General features: G+C 54.0%; 1 protein-coding gene across 5 annotated transcripts in view; it reads left to right on the top strand.

Annotated features, from left to right (window-relative positions):
* PEMT (phosphatidylethanolamine N-methyltransferase) overlaps positions 1 to 21,407 on the top strand; it is an 88,944-nt gene that overhangs the window by 16,854 nt on the left and 50,683 nt on the right. For all 5 annotated transcript variants that reach the window (XM_019656721.1, XM_019656719.1, XM_019656720.1 and 2 more), the window contains one exon: positions 331 to 438. In XM_019656721.1, coding sequence (XP_019512266.1) covers positions 331 to 438 — 108 coding nt within the window. The remainder of the gene's footprint in view (positions 1 to 330; positions 439 to 21,407) is intronic.

The raw sequence follows: 21,407 nt of genomic DNA, 5'->3' as shown, positions 1-21,407 counted from the left end.
TCCCCCTCGGGGTGCTGGACCTTCATGGTCCAAGTCGCCGATTTCCTTGTCTAGCGTCCCTGCACGCTGCTCTTCTGTGGCTTGCCTGGCTCCTGACAGGGCACGACACAGCTGATTGGGTTTCCGCTCTTTATCTTCAGTTTTATGAGACTGTACTGTAGTAACCTTTGCTTGGCTTGGATGTGCCAAAGTCTCCCAGTGTGTTCCCAGAGTGTAACTTTGTTTCTGAGTTCTCTGAGCTTGTCACTCCTCTGGTCCCCCATGTGTGGGCCAGTGGGGGCTGGGTGGGGGATAGTGGGTCTCTTGCTGATGCCAGCTGTGTCCTTGCAGGCAGACCTCTGCGTTATGACCCGACTGCTGGGCTACGTGGACCCCTTGGATCCCTATTTTGTGGCTGCCGTCCTCACCATTGCTTTCAATCCACTCTTCTGGAATGTGGTAAGTGACCTGACCCTGACACTGTCCGAGCGGGCTGCACAGACAGACAGACTGACCACTCTTCCTTCCCTTTGTTTTTCTGTGGCCAGCATGGAATCACCTTTTCTGTTTCCCAGTTAGGGGACACTGGCTGGGGAAGCCCCTCACCTTAGGGATCTAATGATGTCTTGGCATCGGCAGGTGGCCCTGGGCTGCTGCTGGGATGGGCTCGGGCAGCAGGACTGGCCTGTGATGGGGCTGCCCACCTGTGCCTGGCGATTTCACTCAGCCTTCTAGTTGGTGAAGTAGACTGTCTTAGCTTGGGCTTACCCCGCTCCCTACCATCCACACAATGAAACTGCTTTCTTGTGAATTCCCACCCCCTTATGTGTCCCATAAACATGATGATTTTTCCTAAACGAGGCTTCCTACTAAATAGTTTGCACACTGCTGGCCTGAGGTGTGCTAGGTAGCAAGAACAAGCCTCTGAAAATGGGACAGTGAAAACAGGAGACAGTGGCACCCCACTCTTTTGTGGGTGCAGAGGCTGCTAGGAGGACGAGAGCTGGGGTGGAGCCTTGGGCTGCCTGGAAGGCGACCCTGGGCCCCCTGAGGGAGGTCGGGAGGTCCTCTTGCTGCAGCCTTTCTCTGAGACACTCCCTCCCCGACTAGGCATGGGGTCTCTTGGGGTCTCTGGTCCAGCTCGCCTGTGCAGCCATCTCTGGAGGAGTGGAAGGGGGCAGCTGTGGTGCTCCAGGAACTGAGCTGGTGGTCCCTGGGGCTGCGTGCGTGGGTTTGCTGATGCGATCTGTGAATGTCCTGTGATCACCCTTGAGGGTAGCCGGAAGAATAAGGCCAAGCTCAGAGTTAGCAACACACTGTTCCAGACTGTTTTCATTTCAGGTGATCCGTTGGTCCCAGGGGCAGAACAGGACATGTTTTTCATCTGGTTTATGAGTTAGGTCTTTTCTCCATCTGGGGAGATGGGGGTGGGGCAGGCTGCTCATCTCAAAAAGACTGCATTCCGAATGTACTGTCCCTCTTGTCCTGAACACGCTGGACCTGCCCTGAGGTGGTGGGTGGGTGGGGGAGACCTGAGAGGAGCGGAGTGATGAGGGACGGAGGTCCAGAGCTTGCTTTGTCCAAAGCCATTCTTCAGACCTGGGACCCTGCCACACTTCCAGGAGGCCTTGCCCCCGCTCAGTGCCTGTGCTGGCCTTGACCTTCAGACACAGGCATAGGCAGGCAGAGAGCCTGCAGAACCCCTTAGCCCTCTTGCTTACTTCTGCTCCCCCTGCCCATGCACCTTCCTTTGCACTTGTTCAGCATCTGCAGCACTAGACAACTGAGGGGTAGAAGGGTGTGGCAAATATGCCCCACCCACCCCAGTGTCCACACCCTAATCCTTGGAACCTGTGAAGGTTACTGTGTGTGGCAAAGCGGGGCAAAGCTGGGGGAGGGGGAGCTGGGGCTTTGCAGGTATGACTAAGTAAAGGATCTTGAGGTGGGGGGATTGTCCTGGATTTTCGGGGTGGGTCCTAAGGGCAGTCACATATATCCCTGTGAGAGGGAGACAGAGGGAGATGCTGGCCTTGAAGATGGAGCCGAGGAAGGCTGCAATTATTAGAAGCTGGAAGGGGTGAGGAATGATTCTCCCCCTAGAGCCTATAAGGGAGTGAGGCCCTGCCACACCTTGATTTTGGCCCAGTGAGACTGGTTTTGGAATTATGGCCTTACAACTGTGAGGGATTATATTCTTCTTGTAAACCGCCCAGTTTGTGATAATTTGTTACAGCAGCCGCAGGAAACCGATACAGGGTATTAAAAGGCCTTTGATCCCTGCTAGAAGAGATCATGGTCTGCTGGGGGTGTGCTGTGCTGTTTCTGGTCCTCCCACCCACAACCTGGCCATGACCAAGCGTCAATCTGGTCTTACAGCGTGGGGGGCTTGGCTTGACAAGTGCACAGAGTGTCCTGGGGATCCTTCCTCATGCACAAGCCCCTCTGGTTATTTCCTGCTGGCCCTTCTGACAGTGTGCTTTTGAGAGTTTATGTTGAAGCCACGCTGTGGCCTACAGCAACATTCATAACAGCCAGGTGGTCACGGTGCCTGAGATTTGAAAGATGGGCAGCTTATGTCTGTGTGTTTGTCATAAGGCTTTTTTCTTTTGCCACAAGTTTTTGATTTGCCTCATTTTTGAAAAAATTATTCACTGGAACATATTGTGGTCATTTGTGGGAGAGAGAGAGCTCCTCAAAGTAGTTTCAGAATGAGAAAAGTTATAGAAACAAGTTGCGGTTTAGTGGCAGCAGCGGACCTGCATGGAAGCAGGAAACACTGGTTTAGGTGAGGCTAGACCCCATGCTGTGATGCTTTGGGGATGAGAATCCCAACCTGGAGCAGTGAGATGTCCCACTTGTGAACTACTGAATTCAGTCCTCACGGCAGTTCATACAGTGTTTGGCAGGACTTGCTGAGCTTGTGCTGAGTGCATGTCATGCAGTATTTTAGCGAATTGTCCCAGCAAAAGCGATTATTCTCCCCTTTGGAAACCAAGGTGTGAAGAGGTTTGCTCATTTCATTCAGTCATTGTCCTGAGCACCAGAGCACATGGCCCTAGGCCTGCTGAATAAACACACACAGGGGAAGGGGAAGGAGAGACCGAGGGCTTGGCAGAGTGACCTTTGGGCAGAAACCTGCCCCTCTGTGCGGGGGAGCCCCCCAGTATCTGAGGAAGAGCAAACAGCAAGTGCAAAAGTCCTGAGTGATTTCAAGGAACAGCCGCTGGCTAGAATTCTACAGAGGGAGAATGGAGGGCAGGTTACAGAGGTGGCTGGACAGCAGTGAGGACTTTGTTTTTTGTTTTTTTTTAAAAGATTTTTATTGGGGAATTGGGGGATGGGAACAGCATTGGGGAATTGGGGGAAGGGGAACAGACAAGTTGCTGTCCTTTTGTTCTTCAGTCTAGTTGTGGAGGACGTTGCTTCACTGGCCCAAGTTGGCACCATCATTGTGCTCTTCCCGGGCGAGGCAGATCAGTCGCCGGCTTCTGGATGGCCGCTCACTGCGGCTGCTGGCCGCTCACGCTGGCTGCTGGCTACACACGGTAGCCCATGGCAACCCACTGCCACAGGGGCTGCAGCCTACGCCGTCGCCGGCGACCCATGGCAGCCCAGCTCCAGGTTGAGCTGTTGTTCAGCATCTTAGCTGTGGAGGGCAGTGTCACTGGCCCTCATATGTGGGATCCGAACCGGGGCCCTCTGGCATCCCAAGCCAGCTCTTAACCAACTCGCCACTCGGCCGGCCCAGCAGTGAGGACTTTGGCTTCTGAACTGGCTTGGATTGGTGAGTGGCCCGACTTCATTCAGGTTTTCAAAGTTGATGTGGGCTTCTGTAAGAAGAACTGGTGGAGCTGGGAGGCTGTCACTGCTGTTGAGACCCAAGATGGCGGACTGGACAGAGTGGCACCAGAGGAAGTGGGAGAAGTAGCCAGATTCTGGGCACAATTTGAGGAAGAGTCACTGGCTTCACCATGGTTTGGTTGGTAAGTGCAAGAGAGGAGGTATAGCTAGCTCTATGGTTGGGACCTGAGTGACTTACAGTAAGAAATATACATGTGATCTCCTAAGTGTTGAGTACGATCAAGGTGTCTTTTATTATGTGAGAGGTGATTTTTTGGAAGCACCTATGGATGAGGGCTAGTTATCAAGGGAACCAACCTTGTGATTAAAAGTTTGGAACTTTCAAGGGCCGGCTGAGTGGCTCAGTTGGTTAAGAGCCCACTCAAGAGTTTGAGCTCTGAGCAACAGCAGTTCGAGTCCAGCCTGAGCTGAGCAGCCGCTGAGCTGCCAACAGGTGGCAGGATGGCTCAGCTGAAAAGAAACAACAACAACAACAAAAAAAGTTTGGAACTTTCATTCCCACCTCCTGACCTCTTGGGAGGAGAGAGGAGTTGGAGATTGAGTTCAATCATTTAGGTCCAATGATTTAATCAATCATGACACTGTCATGAAGCCTCTATAAAAACCCAAAAGGACTGGGTTTGGAGAGTTTCCAGGTTGCTGAACACGTGGAGATGTGGGGAGAGTGGCACACCCAGAGAGCACAGAAGCTCCGTGTCCTTTCCCCATGCCTCACCCTAAGCACCTCTTGCATCTGGCTGTTGATTTGTATTCTTTAATATCTTTTGTAGTAAGCTGATAATCTAGTGAATAATCTGGTTTCTTGAATTCTGTAGATAGCCTCAGAATTGAGTTGAATTGTAGGACACTGGCTGGTGTCAGAGAATTGTTTGGGTGTGTTGGGTGCAGAATTATAGAGGGCATGGGCATTTGCTGAGATGGGACAATGAGGGAGGCCAGGGTTACAGAGGAAGAGAGCTCAGTTTTTGTTGTTGTTTTTTCTTTTCAGCTGAGCCATCCTGCCACCTGTTGGCAGCTCAGCGGCAGCTCAGCTCAGGCTGGGACTTGAACCGCTGTTGCTCTGAGCAGTTCAACTTAACCAACTGAGCCACTCAGCCAGCCCAAGAGCTCAGTTTTTGCCCTGTCAGATGTATGATGTCCGTGAGACTCCAGGTGGAAAGGGAGCCCATGTGAGTCTGGAATTCAGGGGAGTGTTTGGGGATGGAGATGATGCCTGCCCGCCAAGTCTGCCCTCACAGACCCACCTGCTCAGCATGGGGCCACCACCATTACCCAGTCACACAGCAGCCTTTTAGTGAGGTGTCTACCATTCCCTGTCTTTCCAGCCTTCCCACCTGTACACTTGCTCATTCACATGTCATAAACATGGGGCCAGGGATTGACCCCCACCTGGTGCCCCAACACACATGCAGTTGCTCAGAGGCACCTGGAGAAAGACTAAGCTTTTGCGCCTGGCCTGGGAGGCCATTTTCTGGCAGGCATCCTCTCACCTGTACCCTCCGTCACCTTGGGTCCCTGCCCTTCCCTGGATGATTCATTCTCTTACCGGGGACTCTCCCCACACCTGTGCCACCTCTTCCAGGCAGTCATCCCTGCTCCCCACAACCCCCTTCCCTTCCCCTCCCCTCTAGGTCAGGGTGGCCGACCTTGGTATTGTTGACATTTTGGGCTGTTCTGTGCACTGTAGGATGTTTAACTTGATCCCCAGCCTCTACCCACTAGGTGTTAGTAGTACCCCTGAGTCCTGATGGTCCCAAATGTCTCCAGACATTATCAGGTTCCCCTGAGGGGCTCAGTTGCCCCTGCTGGTCTCAGTGAGGCAGCCCTGTGTGCCCTCCACATCACTGCTTGGCTCTCGGCCTTCCCTTTAGCCCAACAGTCATGAGAGAGCTGAAGCAGTGCCTGTCTTGCCCCTCTTTACCCCAGTCTGGCATGTCCCAGGCACATGGTATGGAGGGCAGACATCTGTTTTGCCTTGGGCTTGTGCCCAGTGCCACCTGCATGGACAGACCTGCAGGCAGCGTTTACTGGGCTAATAAACTGGGCTCTTTCCAAGTTTTTCCTGTGGCATCCAGTGCATAAGATCCTTCTCCCTCTGTGACATTTGCATAGGCATACCCTGACTGTGCAAAGAAAGGGAATTGCAGGGTGTGAAACACAACTGCGTCCAGCTATTCATGGTATCTCAGTAGAGATAAGATAGGCAGCAGTCGTGCATCATTGCAGCTGCCTAGAGCTCCCTCCGTGTCAGAACACACGTGAGCGAGCCTGTGTTATTATAATATAGCCTTGATCTCTCTATTGGCTACAAAAGAAAACTGTTCATGTGCTTTGGTGTTTTAACTATTATTGAAGGCAGATTGCTTGTCACAGGCATCAAAGCCGTTTGAGACATGTCAGCATGTTTGGACACCCTGGCTAAAGTAGGTGGGTTCATAGACAGGTGACCATATCGTTAATCTTCCACATGGGGACCCTTGGGAGAGTGTAAGGGCTATTAATAACTCTGCCAGGACAGCTGGTGCAAATGGGAACTGGCCTGGCACATGAGTTTCTTCAGAGTTGAGGGTGCTTCTGACTGAGGTTCTGCTCTTCCCAGCCCCCAGCCTCAGCCCCACTCTCTGCTACCCCTACCCGCTGCATGCCCACTCGCTCACCACCATGCCCCTGCTTACTCTTCCTTCTGCCTGAGACCTACCCGCCCATCCTTCGAGGGTCAGTGTGCAGCCCCCATGGTGGGCTTCCACCTGCGGCATCTGGGCCTCTGACCACTCTCTCTGAAGGAAGGCTCTATAGCCGGGGCGTGGGGCAGCTCCCTCGTGTGCGTTCACAGAGTGAATGTATTTGATGGATCAGGTGCTGAGACGTATCATGGACTTCCCATCCAAACCACGGCCAAAGCCCTAGCCTGGGCTCTGCCGATGTGTGGTGGTTTCATGTCTGCTCAGGACAGCCAACTTCCGTGATGGCCTTGGGCTTTCATAGGGATAGCCCTTAGAGCCCCCATCCAGGAGCCCCTCAGTCCTGGCTGGTCACTCTAGTCTGCAGGGAAACGAGGCCTCCCCAGAGAGTGGGGTTGGGAGGAAGTGGCCCTTCCTTTCTAGCAAGTGGGGCGCTTGCCGCTTGGCCTGAGGAGATCCTGTGGCAGAGGGACAGTTATCCTACCTAGTACTTGTGGCTCCTGGGCTGGTGGCCACAGGCTTTGGGGGCAGCTTGGGCAACAGGACAGTAGGTGGCGCTGTGGGCAAGATAAGGTGCTCCCGGGCTCTACTCCTGGAATGGAGAAGGCCACAGCAAGAGAAGGGCAAGGCTGGTGTGCTCCGCGGCCTGTCCTGCCCCTCGTGATCTTCTGCCCTGCCCGACACCTTTAGTGTGCACTAGCCACGCTGTCTCAGTGTCTTTCAAATCCCCAGCCAGCAACCTGTTGGCTCATTTCCGGGTACCCCAGAGAATCTCCACAGGTACCAGGAAGCTGACCCTGCAGATGCTTCCGGCATCTTCAAGGGAAGTAGCCTAGCACCAGGAGGGAGGTCCAGGTGTATACCCAGAGGACACATTGCCCTCTGGGTCCGGGTTTCTTCATCTGTGGGGTGAGGACACCCAGCTGAGGTCCTGTCAAGCTCTGAAACGCTGGGACCCACTCACTTTACCAAGTCCCATTCTGGAGTGGCTCTGTGCTAGCCCCAGAGGAAGAGCACGTCCCCTGCCCTCTTGTAGTTGGCGCTCGGGCCAGCAAGGTAACATTATGTCGCAAGTGCAGTTTACAAGTTGAGATTTGATTAATTATTTTATTTGATTAATTATTATTGTTTATTATGAAGCTCTGAATTAGAGAACATATCCAGAAAACAGGTGACAAGAGAGGGGTCATAAGGCCCCTTGGCTTGAGGGTTGCACAGGGTCTGCTGAGGTGATGGCTGGGCTTTCCAGAGGAGCAGCAGGGGTTGGGGGTGGTGGTCACGAGTCGAGAAGACCCCGAATGCTGGCTTGAAACCCTGATTGTCTGCTAGAGTCTGGCAGTGAGTGTGAGTGTGCCAGTGTGTGTATAGGTGTGTGAGTGTGTACGAATGTATTGTGTGAGAGTGTGGGCGTGCATGTGAGGGTGCACATTTGAGTGGACGTGTGTGTCACTCAGATAGACGGGGGAATTGGAATAGGAGCGTGAGACCCTGGCTTCCATCTGGCCTGGCCATATACCCACTGGGCTTTGAGTCAGTGTTTCTCAATCAGGAACCATCTTCCTCTGTCAGGGCACGTCTTGCATTTGCAGGAATGCTGAGCTGGGCCTACTGGTATAGCCTGTGGCATAAGAAGCATTGTCCTCTGAGCAGAGCTGGCCAGCTGGCTTTGAGACCTTGGCTTTGAGAGCACAGAGCTCTTGTAGCTGGCCACTTGTTCCTTCTGACTGAGGTCCCTAAGACACTGAAGCACCCCTGGCTCTCCTGTCCCTCGCCCCTGCTCCAGCTCTTCTCTGAGCTGGGTTCCTTCAGAATGAATGGTATGTCTGGTCTTGGCTACATGGCTGGGACAGTCTGCTCTTTGTCACCAGGGACCCATGCTCACTCCCCTGGCCTTGATGTTGGCTCAAGTGCAAGATGTCCCATGGTGTCTGTGTGTGTGTTCTTTTCTGAGCAAGGGAATAGAAGAGTGTTTCAGCTGGAAGCAACCCCCCACCCCACCCCCTGGCCCTGTCCATCTCTGAATGGAGAGCCACACCATGAAGCAGCATCACTTTGTGGGGCTGCTGGCCGCAGCCTGGCGGGGAGCCTTGAGCCACTGGCCACGGCTAACTTTAGAATCTCGGTGTCTGAGCAACATGATGATAAAGTGTACGTGGCACCTCAAACTGGGTCAGCTCACAGTCTCTGCCAGGATTGCTTGGAGTGACACAGTTAAGGACAAAAGGGAGGGAAGTGGAAGGAGGCTCTGTCCCCATCCAAGCCCAGGCCCAGGTGAAGCCCTGACTGGGTTGGGTTTCTTCCCTCAAGTCATTCTTCCCCTCAGTTCTTAATACTCTGGAGGTGCGGTTTGAGCTTTCTTAGAAAGTTTGTGTTGTGTTGTGTGGGGTTGGGGTCTGAGCATGTCTTCCTGCAATGGTTGATTTTTGGTTTTAGCCTCTACGGCATTGTGAGGACCTCAACCACCGTGAGCGTGGAGTCAACGTGATTGAAGCACAGTGGGATGGGCTTCTGGCCCTGTGGTTTGGTGCAGATGTTGTTGGGACCCTTTCCGAGCTGAGGGGGATGGAGCAGAGTTGGATTCCCTCACCTTTTCTTGGGTATTCCCAGCAGATTGGGCCCTCCTACTTAGACCTTTCTGTAGAGCCTTCTGCCTTCAGGTTAGATGCTTCAGGTTAGATGCAAGGCTTGGGAGGTTATTCATGACCTGGATCCACCCACCCACCTCCACAGGGTGCATCTCCTGTGACCTCCTGCCTTTCTCAGTCCGCAGACTCCCACCGGCCTTTGCATAGTCTGCTCCCTCTTCCTAGAAGGGCCTCCCTCTCCTCTGCCTGGCTGCCTCCCATTCCCCTCACAGGCCTATGCTGGTCCTTTAGCCAGCCTTCCCTGAACAGGCATGGCCGAGTACCCCTGTGTACCTCCCCAAGCCTGCTGCACTGCTCACCCACAGCCCTGTGAACTCTGTTCAGTGTGAGTTTATTTTCACCTCCCTTAGGCGGTGGGCCCCCGGAAACTAAGGGTCATGTCTTGGATGGAGAGGTATCCTTCCTTCATTGAGGTTGAGCCCTGGGTGGCCTGGGGAGCAGTGGGCCAGGCAAGGTGGTGCCTTCCTTGCTCCATCTGTGAGAGGCGTTAGGTCCTCTGCTGGCCCCACAAGCGTACCCTCAGGAGTTAAGAGAAGCACCTGGGAGCTAGCCTGGTTATGCTGTTGACTTTGCCAGGTCTTCTCAGACTCTTCCCAGGTCTTCTTTTGAGACCAGCTGAGACTCCATGGAAAATCTCCAAGGCTTGGGTTCTTATCTCATTTCACTGCCAACTTGCTCTGTGAGCTGGCAAGTCACTTCACTTCCCTGGACCTTTGTTGCCTCATCTTCCATCTGGAGCAGCAGCCTTTGCCCTGCTTTCGTCATGATGTGGCAGCGCAGCTTTCGGGGAGGAAATGGGTGCAAAAGGGTTTGGAAGCATGCAGTGCCCAGTGTCATATTTGACTTGAAAGAGAAGCAGCTGTGGGAGCCGCCGGGCTGCAGGCACACACAGAAGCTCTTGCATCAGTGGAAACTTCCAGAACCTTTATCTTCCCACCTACTTCCCCAGCTTCGGGCCAAGTTCTTTCCCTTCTCCCAGAATCTCACCTCCAGAAAATGTCTGCGACCTTAGGGCTACATCTCAGGGAGTATTTCTGTGGCCGCCTCCTCGTACCCAGGAGTCAGGAATTAGTCAGGAGAGATGCTGAGATTCATAATGTGGAGGCGTGCCCATTGTCAGCCAGGGCCACACAGCGCCAGGCAGTGTCGGTGCCCCCAGGGAGTGTCATGGGTGCTGCTGCCAGCTTCTGTTTGTCAGTTGCCCAAGAGGCAGCTCTATCCTTGCCACCTTTGTCCCCGATTCCCAACATGGGGCTTAGCCAAGTTCTGGAGACCCTGGGTAACCATGAAGAGAGGTTGAACCCAAAGCTGAGCAGCCCGGCCAGGGGGTCCTGGGTGAGGAGGGATGGAGAATCAGGCCACCCAATAGAAAATGGGAATTAGGAGAGGGCGTGGGGGTTTGAGCAGAGGGTGGGAGGTGGAGCCAAAATCAGGTGCCTATTGTACAAGGCTCTGGCTCAGCCTCAGAGGCCAGCCCCTATACCCGGGCACAAGGCTCTGCAGGTGTATAGGTGGTCACCTGCCTGTTAACACACTTTTGCTCCTTTTAGCTTTGTCCCACCACCCCCTGCTAAAAATGCTCCGAGGTGGGCTCCCTTATGCAGCTGGGGAGGCAGCCCCCTCAGTGTGCAGCTCAGTGAGGGAGGGGGCCCACACTGCCCTCCCTGCCACTGCAGCGTGACATTTGGACCGATCCTACCTAGCCATGGAATGGCACACATAGCAGGTGTGAGGTTCTCTGGCCTTCCAGGGCTGTGCTCATGGCCAGAGGGGCCTGGGGCACGGACGACGAGGGCCCGGTGCCCCAGCTGCCTGACCGGATGGGTTACCCTTCCTTAGGGTCATCCTGCGGCTTAGAAAAGGAATATGGAGTGGGAAGTAGGTGTCATGCCCCAGGCACATAACAGGCATCAGTTCCCTGCCAGCAGGCTGTGTTGTCCTGGGCACCAAATGAATAACGCGTGTGAAGGGATTTGTGAGCAATAAAGCTCACACAAGTGGAAGGGGTTATGTGATACTGTGATATTAATAACACATAATAATACTGTGATATTAATAAGTCCTATTAATAACAAGTGTATATTTGGTCTTCATCCCGGGTCCTGCCACAGGCTATCTAAAACCTCTGGAGTTTCCTAAGTGATCAGAGGGATCAAATGCTATGTTAGTGAGGTAACTTTGGGAAGCCCCTATGTCACCTAAAGGTGGGGCTGGTTGCCAGTGGAGACAGCCATGTGATTGGAGGTTTGGAACTTTCAGTCCTATCCGGGACCTCCAGGGCATTGGGCAGAGGAGCTCAAGTTTGAATTCCATCACCAGTGAAAAATGAGTTTTAATCCATCACACCTATGTAATGAAGCCTCCATTAAAAACCCAAAAAGACAGGGTTTGGAGGGCTTCTGGGGTGAACACGTGGAGATTCTGGGAGAGAAGTGCCTGAAGAGGGCATGGAAGCTTCTAGCCCTTTCCCCCTACCTTGCTTTATGTACCTCTTCCATTTGGCTGTTCCTGAGTTATATTCTTTATAATAAACCAGTCATCTAGTAAGTGAATGTTTCTCTGAATTCTGTGAGGCACTCTAACAAATTTAACGGTGTGGAAACCTCCAATTTATAGCACAGGTGACAACCTGGACTTGAGATTGGAGTCTGGGGAGTGGGGGCAGTCTTGTAGGACTGAGCCCTTCATCTGTGGGATCTGATGCAATCTCCAGGTAGATAGTGTCAGAACTGAGTTAATTGTTTGTGGTATAGGAAAAACACACATTGGATGTTACTGTTAATTTTATTTGCTCATGAAGTTTTAATTGCCTTTGTGGCCATGCCTCTATCTCGGACCCAAACTTGCCGTTTTCCTGAGGTGTGCTGTGGTGGTGAGCTTGGTGGGAAGTGGAGCCCAAGTGGTGGTCATACCCCTATGAGGGGATGAATGCGATGAGAGGGTTTGCACAGCAGGAGGGGCTGCAGGGCTCAGAGGGTGAAGGGCTCCCCTGCCTGCTAACACTAATAGTAGTGCCCATGGGCACTGAGGCATCTGCCTGGAAGCCCCCTGCTGTTCAGGAAAGCCCATGCCCACCTGTCTGCACCCATCCCTTCCCACCAATGGGCAGCTTGGGAGGCTGGCTGCCCATCTGCACGCTGGCTCAGTGCCAGACACCGATTGCTAAGGGCCCCAGCAGAGTCCTGTGTGTTTACCGAGAGGCTGAGGAAGTGATTCAGTCTCTCACGTAGTGCCCCAGCAGCTCCAGGGTCATATTTGTGCCAAGGGCCACTCTGGAGGGCCCTGGGGAACCGTCAGAGGAAGTGCTGCCTCAGGAAGGCAGCTTGAGTTGTGCAGCGGTTCACCTGCCACCCCAGAACACCTGCAGAAGGGCAAGCATCTAAACTACTCCCCAGGGTGGGCCATCCATGCTGCCTCTGGGACTAGCCACCTGCTGGGGTAAGGGGTGCCTCCCTGTGCGGAGCACAGAGCCTCACCTCACCAGCCGCTTGCGCCCAGCAGGACTGGGGGCTGAGTCCGCCCTGCCTCTGGCGGTGACCTCCTGTGTCCACTGCACATGATCAGCTTCTCCCCTATGGCTCTGAACAGACCAGGTGTCCTTTTACAAAGTGTGAGAGGCACCTTGGCATTGAAGAACATTGGAGAAAGGAGTGCTCCTGAGAGAAAGGCTGACTGTTAGAGTTGTCCTGTGCTCCATGTTCTGTTCTGTAGGATCCACCCCTTAGCGACTAGGCAGGACTCTTGGACATGGTCACAGGCAGGGTGGGTGGGCATGCTGGCATTGCTCCCCATCAGCCTTTGAGGGCGGGGACTGAGGGATTTTAGCCTGCGGAGAAGGGACAGAAGAGCCCTGGGTGGGAGCAGTGCCTTCCACGAAGAGTGCGCTCAGTGCTGTCATGAGAGTGAGCATTAGTGTCACCACCACCACCACCGGAGGGACTTGATTTGGCGGGCTCTTGGGGGCGCAATCCCAGGTTTTTAAAAGCAGCAGCTGAGGACCAGAGGGTTCTCTTGACCTGCCCAGGTCACACAGCTGGGAGCACATAGCTGGGCCTGGCAGCTGGGGCTCTTTCTCCGGTGCATAACCTTCCCTCCCCAGCCCACACCCTGGAGGGCTCACCTGGTGCAAACACAGCCCTATATGGCAGCATGGCTTGGCGTAGGTCAGGCAAAATGCAGGGGCCTGCTCACAGGAACAGGCCCTTGGAGCACCTGCTGGGGATCCGACCTTGTGGCCCCCTCGCCGTGGAGCCTGGGGTGCACGTGTGCACCCTGCACTGACATCTTGACAGCCTGGCTTCCTGGCTGATACGAACCCTGCCTGTGTCAATATTATGACTGCATTTGGATTTCCTGTGGGCATGGCGTCACATGGGGCTGCCACGAGAGGCAGCCACCTAGAAGGGATGCCTCTGCTGGGGGCAGGGTGAACGCAGGTGTCCCTAAGCCCATCCTTGGCCTGTTCAGCCCCAGGAGCCCAATGTCGCTGGACCCCCTGCCGCCCTCCCCAATCGTCCCTGTCCATCTCACTAGGCTAGGGGAGGGGGGCCTGGGCCTCTGAGCACATGAGCCTGTCCTGCCCATGATACCTCCTAACCGAGAGCCCTGAGCAAGATCTTTGGCTTTTCTGAGTCTCCATTTTCTCATCCATAATATAAGCACACAGTCAGGGCCTCCCTGATGTTAGGAAGATTGGACAAGATCATGGGTAGAACGTTGCCGGAGCCGGCTCAGCAGCTGTCATGCTCATCCTTTCTCTCTTCTCCCCTCTCAGCACTTATGTCCACTTCACCCCTGGCAATTCCTTGTGGCCTGGTTGCCTGTTGTGGAATTGTCCTGTGGCTTTTAAGTCCTTCATGGTGGCTCAGGCAGGGCAGCGGGGCCTTACCACCCAGCTTGGGATCTGAGCGTTGTACTGACAATACGACCTTAGGCAAGGTCTTCACCTAAGCTCCATCCTCTGTTTCCTCATTTAGTAGTGAGGGTCACCATGAGCTTGAGGTGAGAGCAATGAAATAGTCCATGTGCGGCACGCAGAGCAGTGCCAGGCACAGTCAAAGCTAGATAACTGTGAGCCGTTGTCCTCCAGGTTGTGCCCAATCAGTGCCCAGGAAATGTGTGGTGACTGAACTGCCCACTGGGCCTCCGATCGTGATATTGACCATGGGATCTGGAGGAAGGGGCAGGGAAGTTTGTGCAGAAAGGGAGGAGACAGGAGAGGGCGCACATGGGTTCTGGTCTGTGGTTGTCACACTTGGCATGGTCCCTAGTGCGTGCCAGGCTGGGCCCAGGACTCGTGAGTGACTAGGGGAATGGCAAGTCAGTTTCAGGGAAGTTCTGGGAAGGTTGGGGACAGTGGTGGGAGCTGAAGCTGGAAGAAGAGTGGCTTTGTGGGCCTTCTGAGGAGTTGGACCCTGCTGCTGGGGGCGGCAGGGAGCCAGTGACGGTGGAGGAGGAGCAGCTTGATTTGGACCTGTTGGCATGTGGGAGAGCCCAGCTCAGTCCCTGTGCCCTCTTTGGCTGTGTGTGGCTTTGTGTCAAGAGTCCACTTGGTCACGAGGTCCTTGTGAGAATTCAGCGAGTTGGTACCTGTGCAAGATTTGGAACAGTGCTCAGACAGAGTGTGTTGTGGCCACGCTGGAGTCCCATCCCCATGTTACAGGGAGGCCGTGCATGCTCTGTAAATGTTGGTTGAATAAATGGATGAATAGATATTATGACCCTCCTTTCACTTCTGTGCTGTGAGTTCTTTTTTTTTTTTTTTGATTGGGGAATTGGGGGAAGGGGAACAGACAAATTGCTGTCATTTTGTTCTTCAGTCTAGTTGTGGAGGATGTTGCTTCACTGGCCCAAGTTGGCACCATCATTGCGCTCTTCCTGGGCGAGGCAGATCAGTTGCCGGCTTCTGGACGGCCGCTCACAGCGGCTGCTGGCCGCTCACACTGGCTGCCGGCTACACACAGTTGCTTATGGCAGCCCACTGCAGCAGGGGCTGCAGCCCACACCGTGGCCGGCGACTCATGGCAGCCCAGCTCCAGGTCAAGCTGTTGTTCAGCATCTTAGCTGTAGAGGGCAGTGTCACTGGCCCTCATATGTGGGATCTGAACCGGGGCCCTCCGGCATCCCAAGCCAGTTCTTAACCAACGTACCACTTGGCCGGCCCTGTGAGTTCTTTTTAAAAAATTGCTGAAGTCACTCAGGTTGATGCTGACAAAAACCTGCAGTGTGGCTGGAGCTGGAGCTGGAGGGTGCCACTTGGGCCCAGCGTGTGGCCAGCTCCCCACCCGCAAGCAGAGCTCTGTGCCTGCCACAAAATCTTCTCGCAGTTAGCACACTCAGGCTGCTGTGCTTGTGCCTCTGAAGCCTAAGGGGTTTGCCTAATGAAGGATTGGGAGGTTTACATCCTTTAGCTTCTTCATTGACTGTCAAGCACGTCACTCGTTTACTGAAGGACAGAGGCCCTGATCTCACTCCGCAGTTGGTGGCAGAGGTGAAGGGGTCCAGGTGTCCTAACGCTGTCTTCTTATACTGAAAGCATGACACCCTGCATAAGCCATGCCTGTGAGAGAAACAGACAAGAGAGATGCTGAAAGCACCAGGGTTGTGCTTGGCTTACTTGGCCTCAGCCTACCTCTTGGGTCGCCGGTCAAGTCCCCGCTCCCACATGAGACTCCAATCATCCATTCTGGAGTAGCCCCAACCCTTGGCAGGGTGTGTGTTGGGCAGGTAAGAGGGAGGAAGAACCAACTCTCCCAAATGCAGCCCATCATCTGCTGTGGTTGAGATATGGCATCTTTCAAGATAGGCAAAGGCAATAAGGGGAAGCAAGGAGAGTTGTCCACATGAGAAGTTTCTAGATTTTGCTAGAATTCCCAAGTAGAGGTCCAGAGCTGGAAGGAGCCATGAGCCTCACTTTGCTGAGTTGCTGACGTGAAGGATGCTGCGGAAAGCCCTGGAGGTGGTTCTCCCAGGAGGAGGCCACAGGATGAGGTGGAAGGGGAGGAGAGGGCCCTTCCTGGGCCTGGAGCATCTGTGGGCTTAAAGGGTGCATAATTAGGGGTGCTCCAGAGGATGAGGGAGCTGGGACTATGATTTCCTTTGAGGGGTCTGTGAAACGAAACCTGAGTGGCAGCCAGGAAAGGCACTTTCAGTATGTGGAGTGCATTAGCTTATACTTACTCTGTCGGCTCCTCCAACAGCTTCTCTGGGAAAAGGGAGCATTCCTGCAGCTCAGCCCTGGACAGCTCCCTGAGCTCAGACAGCAACCTGGGGGGCCTCCCCAACCAACTCCAGGGGGTGGGCAGCCAGAAGGAAATTTAAAGGTCTCTCTCTCTCTCTCTTTGGTGGGCTGTTGATGCTCTGACTCCTTGTCTGGCCCTGTAGCTGACCTGTGGCTTGCGTGGAAGATGACTGCTGGGGCCCTGAGAGCTTGGTCCTGAGGACATGGCATGGGGACCTCCCAGCCTTTCTAATCACCAGCCCGCTAGGTGTCCTGACACCTGAACAGAAACCTGTGCACTGGTTTCTATGAAGAACAGGTCAAGATTGGGGTCTGTGGAAGTGGTGAGGGGGGCTTGGGTCACGCCGCCTCCCCGGGGAGAGCCTCTCACCGTTTCTCCAGGCCCACAGGGACAGAAGGTCCTCCACCCAGGGGGGCTGGAGCAGCATGTCCAGAAGACGCTGTTCCCGGGGCTCGGATTTGACACCTTCCACGGCCAGCACTGAGACACCCCCTCTCCAGGAGCTTGAAAAGCCAGGTGTGAGATCCAGTGGCCTAATTTTAGACCTTGGGTCTCCATGTCAAAGCAGCAGCAGGATAATTAGAAAGAAAAGAACAATGACAGCCCAGCCTCGACCCCTTGTTAATTGTGAGGCAAGCGGGGAAGAGACAGACATCCCAGGGCAGGGACCCAGGGGCTGCTCTTCTGCTTGCCGGGGGCGGGGGGAAGGGGGGGGGCGGCTCGCTGCGCTGAGTTGCTCAGTTTACTCTGAAGATAGGGAGCAGTGCTTCACTCATAGGTGGTAACCTGTGCACTGAGAGACAGAAAACTGGGTGCTTGAGGGTAACTGGACAGATGAGATATGACCGTTGGTTCAGTCTTTTCTGGGAGAAACCCAGAAGTGTCTCATCTGTGAACTTTCCAGTTTTTTGTGAAACTTTAAATGCCCTGAGTGATTTTGTCTTGTCTTCTTTTAAATCACACATATGTTCTTCCTAAACTTATACGTGTGTGGCCTTGCCCTCCTCAGTAGCACAGACCTGGCTCAGAGCTCATCTCAGGCCGCTGGGATGGGAGCCGGCCCCCTGGGCCCCTGCCCGTAGTGACCCCAGATGCTGTACTTTTTCAGGACTCCACCCCTCGTCATCTGTTGTCTCAGTGCCCACAGTGCACCTGTCCCATCTCCTTCCCCATTTGCCACTTGTCTGCCATCCACATAATCGGGCGTGTTGGCCCTGAGATGGGGGTAAACATTCCCACATGGCCCAGGCTTGGATGCCCCTGGGCATGGAGGTTTAGGAAAGCTACATAACCTTCATCACCTGGAAGGTCAATGGTCAATGCCAGCTCCTGCCTTGGTCCCTGCCACCCTGACGTAGCCTTCTGCCCCTCAGCCCTGGGGACAGGGCTACTTTGTTGTTTTTAGTATCTCTGCAGTTATGTTTACAATTTTGAATGTTAAAGTAGGTAATACAAGTGCATGATAGACATTCAAAGGTACATAGTAAAAATGTCTCCCGGACCCTTTCCTCTGCACCCCCTCACTAGTGTTCTGGGGACCCTCCTGAGATGTTCTCTGCATGGAGGCTCATCTGTGTGTGTAGACTCCTTCTTCTATGTGCACGGTAGCCTGTGTGTCAAATATCTTTTCCTTCATGAACATAGAGGATGCTGATCTTAGAAAAATCCCGGTAACTAACACAAGTGTTTCCTAAGCACCAGCCCCTGTTCTAACTAGCCCTCTAAGTAGCGCTCAGTGGGTTTTGGAGGTTGTTCGCTTTCACATCCATGAACCTACTTCATTCTTTTCAGCCGCAGCACAGTGTTTCTTTGCATGGATGCCCTGTAATTTATTCACCGCTCTCCCACTGGTGGGCTTTTAGTTTGTTTCAGACTTCTACCTCCATAAATGGTGATAAAGTAAACACTCTTATACTGCAGATACAGGTAGGATCCGCTTCTGGACCCAGGATTGCTGGGCTGGAGAATGAGTGTGGATATGACCGTGAGGGAGATTGGCAGGGAGGCGAGTGTGTTTGTGAAGGCCCGAGGCTCTGTGTCCTAAATCAGACTGCCCTGTATGGCTTGTGCATGTGACTTGATCCCTGAGTGTCCCAGTGGACCCTAAACCCTGTCCTGGCCATGCATCTGCACAGCCAACAGAGGCTTCTGTTTAAACTCAGCCTGACGAATGACACAGGAATGCAGCACAAGCTCATCCCTGGAGGGACCACCCTTCAGCAGGCAGGGACTGTGCTGTTCTGTTTTGTCCCTCCCGTGAGTGACAGAGGACTATAAATGTCCCCGTCCTCAGAGGTCATGGGAAATGTTCTGGCGAGTGGGGGGATTAGCAGAGAACACCGTATTTTGAATCCAGTCTGTACCTGGTGAGGAGAGAGAGTCCTCGTGCCCAGCGTGCTGTCCCCTTGGCTATCTGGCGTCTGTTTCAGGGACAGTCGCACCACTCTGTGAAAGCGATCAGGTTTCGGTCAGGACACTGCCTTTTTGTTTCTCCCTGCTGCTGGGCAGGTGAGCACCCTCCCTGCACCTGCTCTGCCCCCCGCCCTCCTCACAGCCTCTGGGAGGGCAAGAGCGTGGTATAGGTGCGAGAGGACCTAGTAGGCGTGAGGGCGCCGTGCAGGCATAGCGTGGCTGTGTGGCTGTGACGAGGACATGCCTCCCTTCCATCTGCTGGGCTGGAAAGCTGACGAGTCCTCAGACTCAACAGAAAAGCAGTGCTTTTGCCCAAGCAATGGATGGATTGTCTCAGCTGTGGTAACGGATGGACTGTGGGTCTAGGAGGCGTGAAACCTCAGCGGAGCTGGCTGGAGGTGCACGAGAACTCCTTGTGCTATCTTTGCAACTTTTCTGGAAATCTGAAAGCATTCCAAAATAAAAGTTTACTTTAAAAATGCCATGACTGCTTGTCACTGCAGAGGGTCGGTACCACTGCCTGCCTGGTCAATGAGGCTTTCCAACGGATGTGCATGGCCCGTGCGATCTCTGCAGCTCACTGATGGGAGACCCCCATCTTCCAGGCTCGTGTCCACTCTGGAGCCCTCATGGACTCTGGGGCACGCGGGGCAATAGACCACGGACCCTCTGGGTCCCTTGAGGGTTCAGGCGGGATGATCCCCAGTCCTGCTCGACGCCTCTCAAAGCCATTCCTTGTTTCTCACCGCCCCCAGCCTGTTTCTCCTCGCTGCTCCTGACCTATGTGCCGCCCCCCCAGGTGTGGAAGGCCTGGTGTGTGCAGATCACAGATGCCTGAGCCGCTGTTTATGGCCTGCTGGTTCTGATCTACATCAGAAGGTTCTTGTGAAGTTGGAGGCCTTGTTCCCTATCCTTGGGGAGGTCAGTGTCAGAGGGTAACCCTTGGAGAGAACGACCTGCTGTGCTTGTCTCCTAATGGGTTCCCCGCATAAGCACTAGTGCTGGTGTTGCTGAACTGACAACTCGCTGGAGTTTCAGTCTTCTTTCTTCTTTCTCTTCACTCCTCTGTCGTGCCTTCTCCACCCCCTATATGCAGTTTCCCTTGTCACGGTGTTTGGAATTACTTCCCCCAGAGCTCAATCGTCGTCTGTGGTGTGATTTAGATGTTCTCCATCTCTCCCTAGTGCCTCTGGCTTCCATCATGTGAAGATACCTTACCTTGCTAAATACCAAGTCTGAGATAAAAATGAAACCCTTGAGCCCACTCAGCTCCCCTCCCTTTCCGAGTCCCCAGCACTGGGGGTCCTGGTGGCCCAGGCACACGTGCTGCCCAGGGTCTAGACGTGAGGCAGACATGGCAGTGAGCATGTGGGGAGTGGGCGGTCTGGGCAGGAGGCCAGGGTCTTCTGCAGGCCGTTTATCTGCCCAGGGGGCCCTTCTTTCTGTTTTTGGTATGGTGTCTCCTTTTCATCCCTCAGGCTTTAGAGATGCCTCCCTGACACTCCCTGCCCCACATTGGAGTCCTCCTGAGGGCATAGGCCACGTCCTCCCTGTTCTCCTTAGTGCCCAGTGCCTGGCACTTGGCAGGTGCCCCATGGCTTTCCAAAGAACTGACCTGCAGCACATGAAGCCTAAACCTGGCCTTTGTTTGCAGTTGAGCTTGGGGTGTTTTGTAAATACTTCACTTGGCCTCTGAGGTGTGAAATAGCTGTGTTCTTTGCCACTGAATGATTTCCCGTTGAGTTAATTATCCTGAGTCTCTGCAAATGCTGTCTGTGTTAACAGCAGGGCCGCTAATAGGGAACATTAGCCCCCCCCCCTCACCCCCAGGAGGAGCGGGTTATGCTGTGAGCCCACCTGGAGCAGGAGTGGGGCCTTTAACTCGGCCCTTGAAGGAGGTGAAGGTTGCCTGAACCTCTTCAGCGCATCACCTGGCTTCCTCTGGCACTTAGCCTCATGCAGACAGGCCCAGCCCCTGTCCACCTCTCTTCTGCCCTTTAAAAGGAGGAGGAAGAAGACTAAGCCCAGTGGGCAGAGGCTTGGGTCAGCATGCAGCAAATGAAATAATCCCAATTTAGCTTTGACGGTAGCTGTGAGGATAATGAGGTGGCTTTATTGGCATATAAACTCAGTAAATATCAGGAGCTAATTGGGATTGCGTGGTCTGCAATCTCCAGATTGGGAGACCTGCTGGGCCATTCAGAGCCCACCCTGTCCCCTTGGCCGCAGGCCAAGTAACCCTTTGCCCTCCCCCTGGAATGGAAGTCACTCCTGACTCTTACACCCAGACCCCCAGCAGTGACAGACACAGCTGTTGACCCTCCACTCCCAGGATGAATAGTGAGGCTCCCCTGGGGCCGCATGCAAGTTGGTTTTGAAACATCTTTGTACTACATCCGTGAACGAAAGGCCTGGTGGGCTGGATGGGGAAGGGTATGTGTGTGTGTGTGTCTCCAGGCTGTGTGTATGTGAGGGTGTGTGTGCAGGTGTGTGCACTTGTGTGTGTGTGTGTGTGAGAGTGTGTGTGAAGGCTGTGTGTGTGTATGAGTGTGTGTGTGCAGGTGTGTGCACTTGTGTGTGTGTGTGTG

Source organism: Hipposideros armiger, unplaced genomic scaffold, assembly GCF_001890085.2.
Source record: "Hipposideros armiger isolate ML-2016 unplaced genomic scaffold, ASM189008v1 scaffold_264, whole genome shotgun sequence".
In the NCBI taxonomy this organism is placed as follows: Eukaryota; Metazoa; Chordata; class Mammalia; order Chiroptera; family Hipposideridae; genus Hipposideros; species Hipposideros armiger.
Note: the sequence above shows the minus strand (reverse complement) of the source record. Positions and strands in the feature narration are given on the sequence as shown.